General features: G+C 41.0%; 1 protein-coding gene across 3 annotated transcripts in view; it reads left to right on the forward strand.

Moving 5' to 3' along the window:
- Positions 1–521: 521 nt before the first annotated feature.
- Positions 522–14,930, forward strand: part of LOC102688494 (phosphatidylethanolamine-binding protein 4) — a 121,862-nt gene continuing 107,453 nt past the window's right edge. The window contains exons 1-3 of one of the 3 annotated variants that reach the window (XM_015348463.2): positions 522–639; positions 4,695–4,832; positions 5,749–5,881. In XM_015348463.2, the coding sequence (XP_015203949.1) occupies positions 4,711–4,832; positions 5,749–5,881 (255 nt within the window). In that variant the 5' untranslated portion in view covers positions 522–639; positions 4,695–4,710. Of the gene's footprint in view, positions 640–1,365; positions 1,469–4,694; positions 4,833–5,748; positions 5,882–14,930 lie in introns of those variants that run through there. The other 2 variants (XM_015348521.2, XM_069183183.1) reach the window with 2 other exon arrangements.

Below are 14,930 nucleotides of genomic sequence, written 5' to 3' on the forward strand. Positions count from 1 at the left end.
CAACGTGTGTGGTTCTCCTTTCTCCGGAGTGAATCCGGTTTACATTTTAGCTAGCCCACGAACGGGCGGCCTCTTCTGAACCTCCGAAATGGCCAGAGACTATCAAAATCACCGATCAGTTTTTTTTTACGGAGCAATTGAACAAATGTGCCTCAAAGAACAAGCCGAACAGATTCCGAACTAGGCTAAAACGAAATGCATTAGAAACAGTTCACTTGGACACTTGGGACAAGGGAACCACTGCCTGAAACACAAACTCGACTCTGCACCTGTTGCCACTCTTGTTTTTTTTTTAATAACATAAAATAATAATAGAAAATGCAGTTTGTTGTAGCCTGCTCCCACTTGCTAGATTACCATAAGCCAGCACCCACAGATCCTTCAGCGGTCCCTCAACACCTGCGCTCAGTGCGGAGGAATATTGACAACTAACAGGACCATTTACCCCCCAACCGTGAATAAATTAACATTATGACAAGCTAAAAGGCCAATGGGGGGTGAGAAGAGGTGGGTCGACAGACTTCTCAGCCGTGTCTGCTCCTTATAACCATTTGAAAGTTAAAACTGCGGTTATAAATATACGCGTGATTATAAATATCCACAGCGAGACACTCTCCAATATTTTCTTGTAAAAGCAAGGTAAAAGTATTTTTCTTTTATGACACGTATATCGGTATAGCTAATGTCAATGCATGGTGATTTTTTACTGGTTGGGTTGGAGTTCTGAACAAATGCAATATGATGCTATTCGGAGCATAGCCGTATACTGCGTATTTTTAACTCGTCTGGAAGTTTACCGTGTTGACAAAATACAGGAGAATGAAACAGTTTTATTTGTAAACTGTGAAAGCCTAGTACTTGTTAAATGTTACGTGTTCTCTGTAAGCTTGAAAGTTAGCCGCCTTAATGAAGTATGTACAATATTAAAACTTTATCTCCAGGTAAAGGAAAATTGGAACTTAAAAGTTGATATAAATTATGTAAAATTGTCAAAGCATGGGACGCGTATCGATATGACCTGCGTCGCATGCAAACGTCATTGCTTTATTTCCGAAATATTTCTCTCCTATGGAGAGAGTTTTTTTAAGCAGATAAATTGTTCGCGTCCGGCTGCTGGCGGGTGCCGCGGTTAGTTCGGGCTCACACGCAGTCTTGGTGTCCTGGGTCCGTCCTGGACGCCCTTCCTCGAGGAGTTCATATGTCCTCCTCACGGGCGCGTGGCTCTTCTCCCGGCCCCCGAGCGCGTGCGGGCCAGGCGGGTGGGCGGCTCCCTGTCTTCGTTGTGTGCGTGTGAGGCTGTGCCCCCGGTATGGACTGGCGTCCTGTTCACTGGGGGGTGCGAACCCTCCCCAGTCCTGTGCCCATTATGCAGGCTCCCGTCTGCCGCAACCCTGAGAAACAAATGCAATTTCTGATGGTAACTGGAGAACTACCACACAGTACAGATTCACTTTCACACGGGGGCTAGGTGAGTCAGCCGCTGCGGTGCTCATTGCGGACACTCATGTATGGCAAAATAAAGGTTAAAACTTTCGACATCTCTTCTTCTTCCCTCTCCCGTGTTTACATCTAAAGTTTTTTTTTTTACGCTGACAACAAAATGTTGAAATGAGATTAAACCAGTTCAACAGTCGGGTTCAGTGCTCGCTCTCCCGTATTCCGTTTCTTCTTGTCCTTTGAAACAGAAGAGCCGCGAAGCTTGCGCATAAGGATTAAGGATAGTTATGAAGTTAAACGCTGACACGAAACTTGTGGGCATTAGGAAATGTGTGGGTTTAATTTGCTTCCACATACTGTACAGTATGTACTCTTTATTTCGCACAACAGTCACTTGTGTTTCTATAGTTGTCTTTTTACATCTTGTCGGGGGATAAATGGCAGTTCTGTTCAACAAAGAGATTAGTTCAGAACCTGATATACATCTTCGAGTACACAGCTGAAACAGCTATATGCTTTAGGACAAATAGACACAAAGTTATTATTATTATTATTATTATTATTATTATTATTATTATTATTATTATTATTATTATTATTGACAGGACTGAAATTGATCAAACAAAACATCACAATCTCGAAGATTCTATATTGAAGGCGTGTGACTGTTGTATAGTTGGAAATATCTAAGAAATGCAAGTTTTTATTTTATTTTCAAGTGACTTCACTGCTGTCCAGCACAGTGATCAACTGGGGATTCCTTAAATACCCGTTAATCCCCCTTCCTGCTGTTATTGTACCTCTTCATCTGTTGTGTTGCCTATCTGGTTTTTAAGTAATTGTTAATACTACTATTAATAATAATTCCTTACACTTTCTGGGCACTCTGCAGAATGAGCTACAGGTGAAGGGGACTCCTCTCCACCGCCATCCACACTGTAGCTCCGCAGCTCGGTGATCCCACGGCAACCAAAAGGCAGTTCTAATATAACTGCTCCGTTTTCTGTTTTTTTCCTTCTCAGTACACCTGTGCAACTGCGCTTCTGCATCTTCCCGTTTGCTGTATTGTGCCATCTGTTTAGAAAAAGGGAAACACTAAATACGAAACCGTTTAGATATAATTTGCACAATTTAAACATGCTGCTTTTTTTCCTTAATAGTTTGTGATTGCGTTCCGATCCTGTTGTTCCTTTGCCTGCCACTTCAGATCAGATGCTGCGTAGCGTCTGAGATACAATAACCACAGTTTATTAGATTCGGGTTCAAGCGAAGCAATTGACACATTTCCTACTGCGGTTTTGATGTAAACTGTCGCATTTTGTTTGCATTTTCGTGTACTCTTGTCTCCACTATATGCTTCTATTTATTTACGAAACGCAAATTCCAGAAAAAGTACCTTGAATAAGTTTAGGTTTCTGTGCTGTTGTAATGAAGTAAACATGAAATAGATGCGATGATCAATATTGCACCTTCTTCAGCACGATCTTCTTCAGTACTGAAAGACGCTGAATGATTTGATTATTAATTTGTTAATTTGTGATTCTTGTTAATCACCTTGTCAAAATTGTTTGCTGGTACAATTGAAGCAATATTAGAGAATTAGGTAGAACATTGCCCCACTCACGTTACCTAGAATATCTGGAAAAAAAAATTCTAATGTATGTGGCATTTTTACTTTTTCAGAATAACCCAAAGTAGTCCTGCTGGCTAATTGCAAATATTGCTTAAGGGTTTTGATACCATTGGATTTTTGTTTCCTCTGAAGAATAAACCACAGCCTTTTTGTTTATACTGTAGTATGTGTGCTGTACAGTACATGTACAGCACACACACAGATGGGTAGCTACACAGGTAAAGGATGACATACTGTACTGTAGCAGAAGACAGAAGATAGAACAAACCTTGGTCTTCGATAGCTTCATCTGTGATAGTGTTTGAATTGTAAAAAAGTCATGTGTCCTGCCACTTAAAGTTTGCTCACCACCACCCTCCCCAAAGGAATAATCCATCCATTTGGAATTAGACAAAAAAAACATACCGCATCCTTTACTGTTTTCCAAGTGGGGATCAGAACGTCTTGGTAAATGCTTTTGAGCTAAATGCCAATTGAGGTAATTTCTTTCATCTTGTTAATCCTTTCTAAAACGATACAGTGAGCATAAGGGTTGATTGGTAGCGAATTTAGATTATAACCCTGTTGAAGAACTCAAGAAGTAGTTGCCTACTTTTCACTGCTGTCCTGCTGGTATGAAGTGATTTATTTGCACAGCTGGTTAGTCTGGTGCAGGCAGGCTGGACGAGATCTTTGGATCCTTTAGCTACTACAGTACGTACCGAATGGGCTAGATGGGACACATGTCCTTCTCTCATTTGTAATGTTTATAACAAAAGTTCGGGAGGGATGACAACAGCCAAGCTCAGTCAGACTCAGCTGTCGGTAATTAGCAATCGCTCCTGACAATCCATTCCTCTCCCAAATGCTGTAAATACCTACGAGACCCCTATCTCTCTCTCTTGCATGTCTCTTGCATCCCACCTCCAAACCCATCTTCACCTCTGCAGCTGCCCCTTGGTCACCCTGCATGGGGGTCCTGGTCTCCTTGTCCTCTGGCCAGGAGGTCAGCCCTCAACCAAGCGAGTTAAAGCCAAAATTTCACTCCATGATGCTTTAATCTTGGGTGTTGTCATTCCTCATGAAACTGGTCTTATGTTCCTATGAGGCATGGTTCATAAAAAGAAAAATTGCTCAGGCAGGACTACCAGGACATACTGTACACAACAGGAGTACAAGTGTTATTTACCTGTATTATTTAACTGTGGATTGCTACCACTGTGTGCTTCAGCCTGTGTGACACATAAACACTCCCTCTGGCCTCTTCGTTTTCCCTCATTCAACTTTGAGAATTCTCTTTAGAAGTTGTTTTCCACAGAAGCACTGGGAGGCAGGTATAAAAACTCCCATTGCTTAGTAATTTGAGGCACATCAGGTTTTACAGATGGGAGACTCTCCCATCTAAGCCCTAATAAGGCATTGCAGAAATGATATTCGTTACCTCGTTTGATTAAATATGCAAAGAAAGGCTTTTGTTGTAAAAAGATATTTGAAAAGCATATGCGATTTGCCTTCCTGCAAATTCAGTACAGTTTGTACCAGGGCTTTGCAGCTTGTCAAGCCTGAAATGACTCAAGAATGATGATACACTGTGGGTCGTTAGTGGGGTGGTTGTGTGATTTGATTTTTTTTCCCTTCCCACTAGGAGCAAGCTGGCTACGATGCAGTGGTCAGGGATCCTGGTGCTTTGCTTGGCTGTGAGTGTGTTGGAACTGGATATTGCTCAGGGAGAAAAGGACAGGATTTCGGAGAAACTCAGCAGCGCCGATGAGCAGTTCTGCCGGTAAGTAGGGTGCAAGCAGAGATCGGAGAGAAGGATAAAAAAGTAATCTACAACAGGGTGCTTGTTTCTTAAAAAGCCTGTGAAAGAAATCTATGGAACTTTTTAAACCTTTGGATCAGTACTTCAGAGAGGTTATTCTTCAGTGTTTTCAGTAGCATGGATCCAGGAGCAAAGTTGCTGTGTAATTACTTTTCTTCATTTTTGTACTCACAGCCCGAGAGACAGCATTAACAGACCAGTTTTGAGAGAATACTCCTGCTATTAAGGTTGAACAATAAAAAAAAGAACATCACTTGTATCAATAAAGCTGTAGTTTTGTGTTAGGATAGTTCAGTTAAGTTCTACACTGTGCATCATTTTTTAAAGAAAAAGTTTCAGTCCAGGTAGTCCAGTCGACAGTTCATGAGCTGTGTGTGTCACCAGATTGCAGCACTAACTGGATTGAATTTGCTCTACAAAGAATGGAGGATCTCTTTTATCCAATATGCAAACACTACTGCCTTGCATAAGCCAGAGAGTGGCACTCCACAATATTGCCGTTACTCATAATTTGACAGGGGTATGTGTGGTTCAGAATTAATCAGGTTCACCTCCAAACCTGGGTGACTGTTTTCTTACCTTTCTATAACAGATTTATCCCTTTCCCTTTAATAATATCTATAAGTATAAAGGCATTTTGCATTGAAAAGACAGAAGGGGTGCAATTCTTTTCTCTACAGAAATTTGTGTATTTCTGCTACATGGGTGGGAGAGACTGTTGAAGTACAAATTATGACTAATCAAGAAAATCCAGTACTGTACTGTATATCAAGGACTTCGGTGACACATGGGGGCTAATCTTTGATAATACCTTTGGTGGGAGGTACTTTTGACTGAATGGCTGTAGTGGGTGAAATGTGTTTCCTTTGCTTTGCAGAGGGGGATTAGAGGTATTGTATCCAGAGCTGCAGATCAGTGAGTGCAGCATAGTCCCACAAGCCCAGCGTTGCCGATACAAGATCAGCACAGAGTGGGAGGCCCCACAGGTGCAGCTGACACAAGCCAAAAAGGTGAGGCTGGGTTCTCAGCTGATAGAGCATGTCAGCCACGTGTGGTAAAGGAGAGAATTCAAGAGGTTTGGGTACCATTGTCATGCCATTAGCACTGCCTGACACAGCGTTTCACCTTTGATGTTTTCATCGTTTATTCAGCTGTATGTCCTAAAGTGATCTGTCAAGGGGGATCAGTCTGAAAATGTCAGCAGTATTTTCTTTGTACGCTAAGCAGTCAGATGCATTCTTGAGACCTTGTGCACGTTTGCATCGTTATCCTCTTTGACTGAAACCAGAGGCTCTTGCTTCAAAAGGCCAAGTTAAATAAAAAAAATAATCTAAATTCTAATTTAAAATGTAGATGCCTACAGGGGGTAGTGTGACATGGTTTAGACCTGATGTGTCAACTCCAAATGCAGCTGGTATGATTACATAAGAGCTTTTCATTCTGCTCATCTCTTGAGACAAACCAAACCAGTTCAAATGGAATTCAAAAGATGATATTTGTTATTTCTTGGAAATGCTCATGAACGTCTAGAATTCTGGAAGTTATAATTCATTCTCAGCTTTAAAAGATGTTGATTCTTTTGCTTGAGAAAGATTTTGACACAGTTCTTCTCTCTGGGCACTGACTCGTGGATATGGGAGTACTGTACACTGTCCATTTTTGCTGACCTTAAAGCATTCTGTTAAAGGTTGACATTTTACATTTTTGTTTGTTACATTTTCTTAATTTTTTGGTGCACTGACTTTAATTTCATTTCACTATGAGATGAATTTCAAGTTTGAGAAAAAAGCAGCAACTAATTTTTAGTTTGAACTATTTTAACTAATAATTAGTTTTCGACTTTAATGTGGAAAATTCGTGACATAGTTGTGAATCTGGTATTCACTTAAAAATAAACAGAGTTTAACGACAGGAAATTGATTCCAGTTGTCAGATCACATATACGCATACCTTAGCTTTGTGCAACAACCTGAAACTTTCGGGTACCATAAATAATATTATTGCTAAACATATGCCATTCTAATCTGCAAGCTTTGAGAATCAGAATCCTTTCGATGCCGATCACTGTCCTCGCACGTCTCGCAGCCTGAGAATCGAAATTATTTCTTACTCCCACGGGTAGAACTGAAATATTTGCTACCAGGAGGTGGCGCTATTACATTATATATTTTGTCTTAATTTCAGGCGGCATCTTGAACTGCTGCTCAAGTCTCTAATATACATTATATTAAAATTCGTAATAAAATTGTTTTTATTTTTTCTTTGTTTTTTTATGTCACTTCAATATTTTAATTTTTCCATGTCGTTTCTAACTGTCGAAACATAAATTTGAATCCATAAAAAATGATTATAGAATCAGGTTCATAACCTTTGTTTTAGATTACATATTTACTGAGCCCTCCGTCAGTTAGCCCTCTGTCTGGTGCGCTGGTTTTCATAATAACTGGACATTCCAGATGTAATCAGCGCACGCAGAGCTCTCGGAAGCAGTCGTTTAACTGCAGATTACATATAAATATATATTTTTTAGAATTTCAAGTTTCAAGCTCAAGTATTTTGTTTACAGGCATTGATTACCTCTGAGTTTTTTTTTCTCCAAAAATGCCTTTTTTTATGTTACCTTGCCTCCCAAGACACAATTGTACTGTAAAGCTACCATTGTTGCAAGGTATCTCCACTTGGCTTTATTGCTTCCCTGAACTGGTCGAATACCTTTAGTGCTAGCCTAAAGATTTAAAGAATTTGGGGTTGAAAATAAATTTTTGCATTTTATTTTTTAATATATTCAATTGTGTAAAGATGGAAGTTACTGTAACAATAGCCTAAAAGGGCATGGATTTGAAGGACATTCCTCTGAGCATTCATGATTTTCTTAGTGACTAAGCCCTAAAACAAGTGAGCTGACAATGCAGCTGTTGTAAAAGCCATAGCTTGGATTAACTTTTTTTTTTCCTTTTTCTGGTGGTGCTTTATTTCAATTCCAAGTTTTAGTTTAATCTGTTTCTGAATTTGTATAGCCACCTTCAGCATCAGAGTCAATTAGTTAATTAAAAATAAACTGAAGGCATGGAGTACTGATTGGACCAAGGTTCTGCTGTGGCACATCAGAAAAGTGGTAACATTGCCTTCCTTTGATCTAAATGCTTCTGCATGCTACTCTCACACAAATCAGAGGAAGAGGTACTTCTGAATGACTTCTCTTTGCATAAAAATGACCAAAACGCTAACAGTCAGCTGGCTACAGCTAATGTGTAATGCAATGAAGTTAAGTGCAAATACACTGTGGAAGGCTACATACAGCACATAAGGCATGTGGCCATGAAGCAACAGTGAACATGCACTATAAACTAAAAGAAAATCACTTTAATGGCCATATACAATTTCTTGTATTAGGAATTTGTCTTTTCACAGACCCCAACTTGCTGTCCTTGAGACACGCAGACAGGGAGAGAAGCTGGGGGTCAGAGCACAGGGTCAGCCATTTACATGGCACCCCTGGAGCAGTCGGGCAGTTGGGGTGAAGGGCTTTGCTCAGGGGCCCAGCAGAGTAGGATTCCTCTGGCGGCCACAGGATACAAACCGGCAACCTTCCAGCCAGAGGCGCAGATCGTTAGCCACAGAGCCAGCGCTCCGCCCCGGAGGGGCCTGCTAATCTGATCTGTAGTAATGGGTGGTGTCAGTAGTGGAAAAAGCAGTTTAAGGGTTGCAAGGCAGAGATACACTGATGGGCAAGGCTTCCCAATCCTGGTATTTGTGATCCCAGTAGATGTAGCGAGAGGTACTCTTGGTTACTTAATTTGACCCATAATTAGTCATTTGTTATAATTTCCAACAGTTTCAAAGATGGAGAAGTTTAAAGGCTTATACGGCACCAACAGAATACTCCTACACCACTACATAGATACACCATACCTCCGACAATTGAATGTAAGCCAGACTTGAACATAACACTTGACTTGATTGAGTTGTACTATTTGATAATGCTGTATTATTTTGCACTGTTTGCTCTGTTTGTGTACTTTTGCACAGTTCTTAACGGATATTGGTACTGTCACACTGGTTTTTACATTGTTATTGGTATTGCATTTACTTTTTATTGTCTTGTCTGCTGTTCTGTATGTGCTGCACCTGAGAGACTAATGAAAAACACTTTTCATTATACTACTGTATGTACCTGTGTAAGTATAATGACAAATAAAGTGGAATTGCAATGGATTGATCACTATGGCCTTATATAAAGTACTGTTACATACTAATCCCAGTACCCATTGGTTTTAAAAGCATAGGGAACATTTTAAAAGTATCTGTAGCATGTCCATCAGCATACTGTAAAGTATTTTGAAGAACTTCTGCATGTTGTCAAAATTATTAATTTCACATGGAGTTTTTCAGAACGTTTAACAATTGAATTTCAGAATGCAATTTCAGAATTAAAAAAAATAGTGATATTAAAGGAGGCATTCTAATCAGTAGATAATAATATTTTAGATATCTTCATGTGGTTTATATAAGCTTAAGTTACTAATCAACCTAAGAGCTGAAATGAGTAAAATAGTTCTAATTAATCAATTCAATAATGGGTTCAATTAAGTGAGAGGGAATAGAGCTCGGCTGGAACAAAAAGCAGCAGTTTCTGGGGTCATGAAAAGCTGGAAGTACAGTGAGAGGATGGAAGTGACGAGGAGACACCGGATAGTGGGCTGACATGATAGTTGTAGGAAGCCTGATGCGGAGAAAGTGAAATGCGGAGAGTGAGTGGGCGTGGGAGGTGGATGGGTGAGGGCAAGATACCCGTGTTACATGGAAATGTCCCTTGGCACAGATGGCACAAGTGGATAGGGTACCTTCCAAAGAAGCAATGATAGTCATAGGGAATTCTAGTGCATTTTGCTGGAATCTCATGTCTTACTGTAGAAAAGAGCATGTTTTATAAGAACACACAGTATAATCTGAAGGAGACAGATGAAGTCACAGAGTTGGCTTAATTGAGTGGCAACAGGGACACTCTGTGTTCCTGGAGTGTGGATGTGTTGGCTTGGAGATTAAACTGCTTTTTACATGAACGTCTTAGAGGTCCTGAGTTCCTGTCAGCAGCACACACAGGATTAAACCCACTGAAGCTAAACAAGTGTGAGTACCTGGATGGGAGAGCTCCTGGGAAAAACTAAGGTTCCTGCTTGAAGAGGTGTTAGTAGGGCCAGTAGTGGGCGCTCACCTTGCAGTCCATGTGGGTCCTAATGCCCCAGTATAGTGACGGGGACTCTATACTGTAAACAGGCGCTGTCCTTCGGATGAGACGTAAAACTGAAGTCCTGACTCTCTGTGGTCATTAAAAATCCCAGGGCGTTTCTCGAAAAGAGTAGGGGTGTAACCCCGGTGTCCTGGCCAAAATATCCAATTGGCCCTTACCAATCATGGCCTCCTAATAATCCCCCTCTATGAATTGGCTACATTACTCTGCTCTCCTCCCCACTGATAGCTGGTGTGTGGTGAGCGTACTGGTGGACTATGGCTGCCGTCGCATCATCCAGGTGGGGCTGCACATTGGTGGTGGTGGAGGGGAGTCCCCATTACCTGTAAAGTGCTTTGAGTGGAGTGTCCAGAAAAGCGCTATATAAGTGTAAGCAATTATTATTATTATTATTATTATTATTATTATTATTATTATTATTATTATTATTATTAAACCACCCAGGGCAGAGCACTGAGGCAGTTCATGCTCTTTGTCCATTGTCCAGTGTGCAGCAGGTTAGGATGGCCAATTGAACCTAATATCAAAATTATTTTTTTTCTAGCTGTATTTTTTTTTGTGTTCTAAAATAAAATCATAACGTTAATCTGGGATTAATTCAGTAGGCTTTACGCTTTAAAGAGGTGGAACAATTGCAACAGAGGAGGTTGCCTTTCACCAAGGCAGAGCAAGACCAGGCCTGTGGGCAACCTCTCGTGGGATTGCTATAGTAAACTAAAAATAAAATAAAATCAGCAGAGAAAAAAACCCTATATATATAAATTGAAAACTAAAATTGAAAGCTACTTCAATTTGTGAGGCATTTTATAAATTCCATAGCTAAGCAGTCTGGGTAGAACATGATATATCACCCTTTTGCGTCTTAAACCCCCATTGATATATGGCCGTATTATCTATAATGCTGTCTTACATGATTCTCTTTTATTGCCAGAGTTAGTGGCAGACAGCAAAACAGATTACGTGTGAGATCAAATCAATACGAACTTTATTTACTGGGCCCTGAAACGCAATTTTAAAATGTTGTTTTGCCCATCACTTATCAAAACATACGGCAGGTAGTGGGAAAAAAGCGGGATTTCTCTCAACTGAGTAGCAATTTGGAGCGGTGTGGATTCGGCGGTAGGTCTTTTATTTTCTGCCAGTGCTATTTCTCAGCCTTGTCTCGAGTGCGGCGGTGGCGGGGCTGAGTGTGTTTGACACTGTGTGAAAGGAGCCGCGAGGTTGTGGTCAGTTACTGTTACAGTTCCATGCTGTGACATAAGAATTTGCTTCAAGTAGGAAGCAAACTTGATAACGCTTCCAATCTGCTTTTGTAAGTTGTCTTGTATATGATATTAGTGCTCAAAATTGATCCTTATTGAATAATATATAACCTTAAAATTGGAATCTCACCTGGAGCTATTTGCCAAGTGCAGAGAGAGGATTCATAACCATATTTGGTTTTCCTTAAAACCTTTCCTATTGCGAGCCTGTGTAATCAGCTCAGTAGCTTTCTATTCTTGTTAGCTCTACATCTGCCTCTGCATTCAGCCCCTGGAAGTTCAGAACTGCCCAATCAAGCTGCAATTTGAAATTTGGAGTCGTCCAATGGAGAACACCGTGGGTAATGATGAGCTTCATTAGGAACTGAAATTACGCAGAGTCTGAGATACAGTATTAGGAGTTATAGGTCATTCTTTTACCTAAAAAAACCCACTGATGTAGTAAGACTGCAGGTTCTGGGAAGTGAAAACACAAGCAGTACTCCGCTGAAACCAAGACTTATTTCAAGTTTTCATCTTTTCAAGTAAGGTACTAAAATAATAATAATAATAATAATAATAATAATAATAATAATAATAATAATAATAATAATAATAATATAGTCAGAGCAGCACACTCTGGATTCCTGAATCCGCCTTAAAAGCAAGTCTGCCTTTTTCTCTTGAAAAAAAAATAAATTGTGAAAGAAACTTTTCTGCATTTACATTTTTGGGGGAGTACTGGAAGGGAGAGGGTTGTGCTGAGAATGGGTTCAAGCTCGAAGTGAGGGTTTTGGCTGGGGTTTGTGTGGCTGGCAGTCCCAGTAAGGTAACTCTCTGCTATCATTGACAGCTGCCTTTACTTAACTTCCAGCTTTCCATATCGCGTAGATCTGAATTAGCTCCATCATTTCACCAATGAAAATGATTCGATGGCATCATTTGTTGGAAATGTTTGTGTGCCTTCACTCCTGGTCTGGGGGTCTGGGGGTGGTGGTGAATGTTGGGGCTCCATGTCTTTATGGTTTGCATTCCAGCCTGGACACTTGTTGTCTTTATTGGAATCAAATTTTCACTTAATTGGTCTATATTACCATTGTTTCTGGGTGTTTACTGTTTGAGGAACACCCCGACTAGCTCAGCTGGTAGAGCATAAGACTCAGGGTAGTGGGTTTATGCCCCACATTGGGTGCAAGGTTCTCTAATAACCCATACTGGGCAGCAGCAGTATGGGGTGGTGTTGGTGGTGGAGGATCACGTTTCCGTGACAACGGCAACAACATTAGCACTATCTACGCGGAAGAAAGGCCTGGGAATCTACTTCTGTATCTTGCCATGAAAATTCTATGGATAGTGATGGGGGAACTGTCCGGAGGGTCGCCATGAGTCAATACCGACTCGACCACCACCACTGATTGAGGATTATAAACTATTGACAGAGTACTGTACTGTATGTAGGTGGACTGCAGCTCTCCAGGACCAGGAGTGAATCTCATGTCTATAGAGCCTGGAGTGGAAAAGTGCACATGTACTGTTACTGGATTTGAAATTCCTTAATTTTTTAATGAAAAGTCAGGATTGACGACAGCTAAAGTATGCTACCCTGACCCATAGTTGTTCCTCACCTAACTTCCCAAAACACTATAGATACTATACTATGCCACTCCCTCTTCTTTGCATTCATCTGTCTGCAATCCTCCTCCTCCTCCTCCTCCCCTTCTCCCTGGACATCCTAACATCCTCACTTGGTGACTGGCCCTCAGCTGAGCAGGTTAAGCCTAAGCTTCTTACATTCAACTTCTGAATAAACATTCCTAAATGCATTTTCATGTTGGGTGTTGTTATTGCTAGTGAACTGTGATTAGAACTGCTTCTTTCATGAACTCTGCTGAGCTCACGCATAGCAGTAGAGGCTGTTAATAGCTGCTTGCAGTCTCTGAGACACACTCTCTCTCTCTGATTTTGTATGCTTCACTAAATGGAAAGGTCTGGGGGCGGTGAAAGATTTAAATGTGACCCCCTTTTTTTTTTGCTTTTTGCTCCTTTTTATGAGCTGATGATGATAAAATGGAGCCGATAAGCCGGAGGTGCCAGAAAGAGCCAGTGATCTCTCAGCTGCCCACTCTGCCTGGGCACAGAGAGACTGGCAGCGTGTGTGCGCGCGGGGCTGCCTTCTTATGGAGTCCAGCAGGCCTTGTCATTCTGAGGGAAGCCTACAGGTCTGCCCACGGAGTATTCCTTAGCAGGTTTCGCTGGGGTGGATAGACAGAGAGAGATGTTCTCTCCGCAAAAAAAAAACCTTCCAGGAAGCTTACCCACATTTCACCGTATTCAATAAGGAATAAAGGAAAATGTCACAGTTAGAGGAGCTACAGTTATTTTTTCCTTTATGGGGGAAACTGTACTAATTCTAAATTTTATGGGTGAATTCTCAATGCATTTTCTCTAAGGATTATAAAAGGTTAGAGAAAAGTGGGTGTTTGCTGTCATGGCATGAGAGTCATTGGCAACGTGATAAGGTAATATTATTTAATGTGATTGACAGTCATTTTTATAACTGCTTTGGAACTGCCCATTGTTTTAAAACCTAGTTTACAGCCACAACCCATGTAAAACCCACAAAAACTGAGGACCTGCACATTTGATACACTGAGTTGTCGGAGTCATTTGTTGTTTGTCATCCTGCAAGTGGTGCTGTGCCTTATATGCTAATTGGAGTGGTGGCATGTCTCTCACTGACATCACCTCTCCAATGCAAGTGTGCAGGTGACATAGACAGCAGGCTGTGAAATCCTACGGGTAACACCAATGAGACTGGTGCAGCCCTGCTCTGTTCCTGCTGGGATTCGATCACAGTCCCTTGCGGGCTCAGAGCAGACACACAGCTGCTCCCCAGACTCCGGCAAGCTCCGCTGAGCCCTGTTTCACCGGCTTCTGGCTGTTCAGAGGCGTTTCTGTTTCATCGAGAGCTTAGATAAGAGCTGATGCCCACTCTACCCTGGTGATGCTCTGCCAGTAGTCTATGTGGGTAATAAGCAGGGTTACTCAGGCAATCTTCAGCCATCTGGAGCACTGAGGTCCACGTGCACCCCGCATGAGTGTTGTTGGTTGTCAAGCCATTAAGGGGACCCCAAAAAATAAAATTCTGGAAATTACAGATAAAAACCCAAATCAGTGCACTAAATACTCAATATTACTGATCATTGCTTAATTTTATCTAATCAATGTTTTATGTTTTAAATATACTGTAGGAATGAATTACATATATTTCAGAACTACTTTATCTTCAGTAACAGTAAAGGGTTCTAAATGTGCTTAATTAATATTTTGCTTAATTAATTTTTCATCAAGATGTCTGATCTTGGACTGTATATGAAGTCCAAGCCATTTCTTTCATGTCAGTTGTTGCTAGCATTGCTGGTGTGCAGTGATGGTAAGTTACTGCACACCAGCATGGATCCTGAGTGATCTAGCAACTCCATGTTGCAATGTTCCTGCCAGAAACATTCGCATAGACACATTCTGTGTCTTTAATTGAGCCATGGTGTGACTGCAGTGTGATTAAAG

The sequence above is a fragment of the Lepisosteus oculatus genome, chromosome 2 (genome assembly GCF_040954835.1).
Source record: "Lepisosteus oculatus isolate fLepOcu1 chromosome 2, fLepOcu1.hap2, whole genome shotgun sequence".
Classification (NCBI taxonomy): Eukaryota; Metazoa; Chordata; class Actinopteri; order Semionotiformes; family Lepisosteidae; genus Lepisosteus; species Lepisosteus oculatus.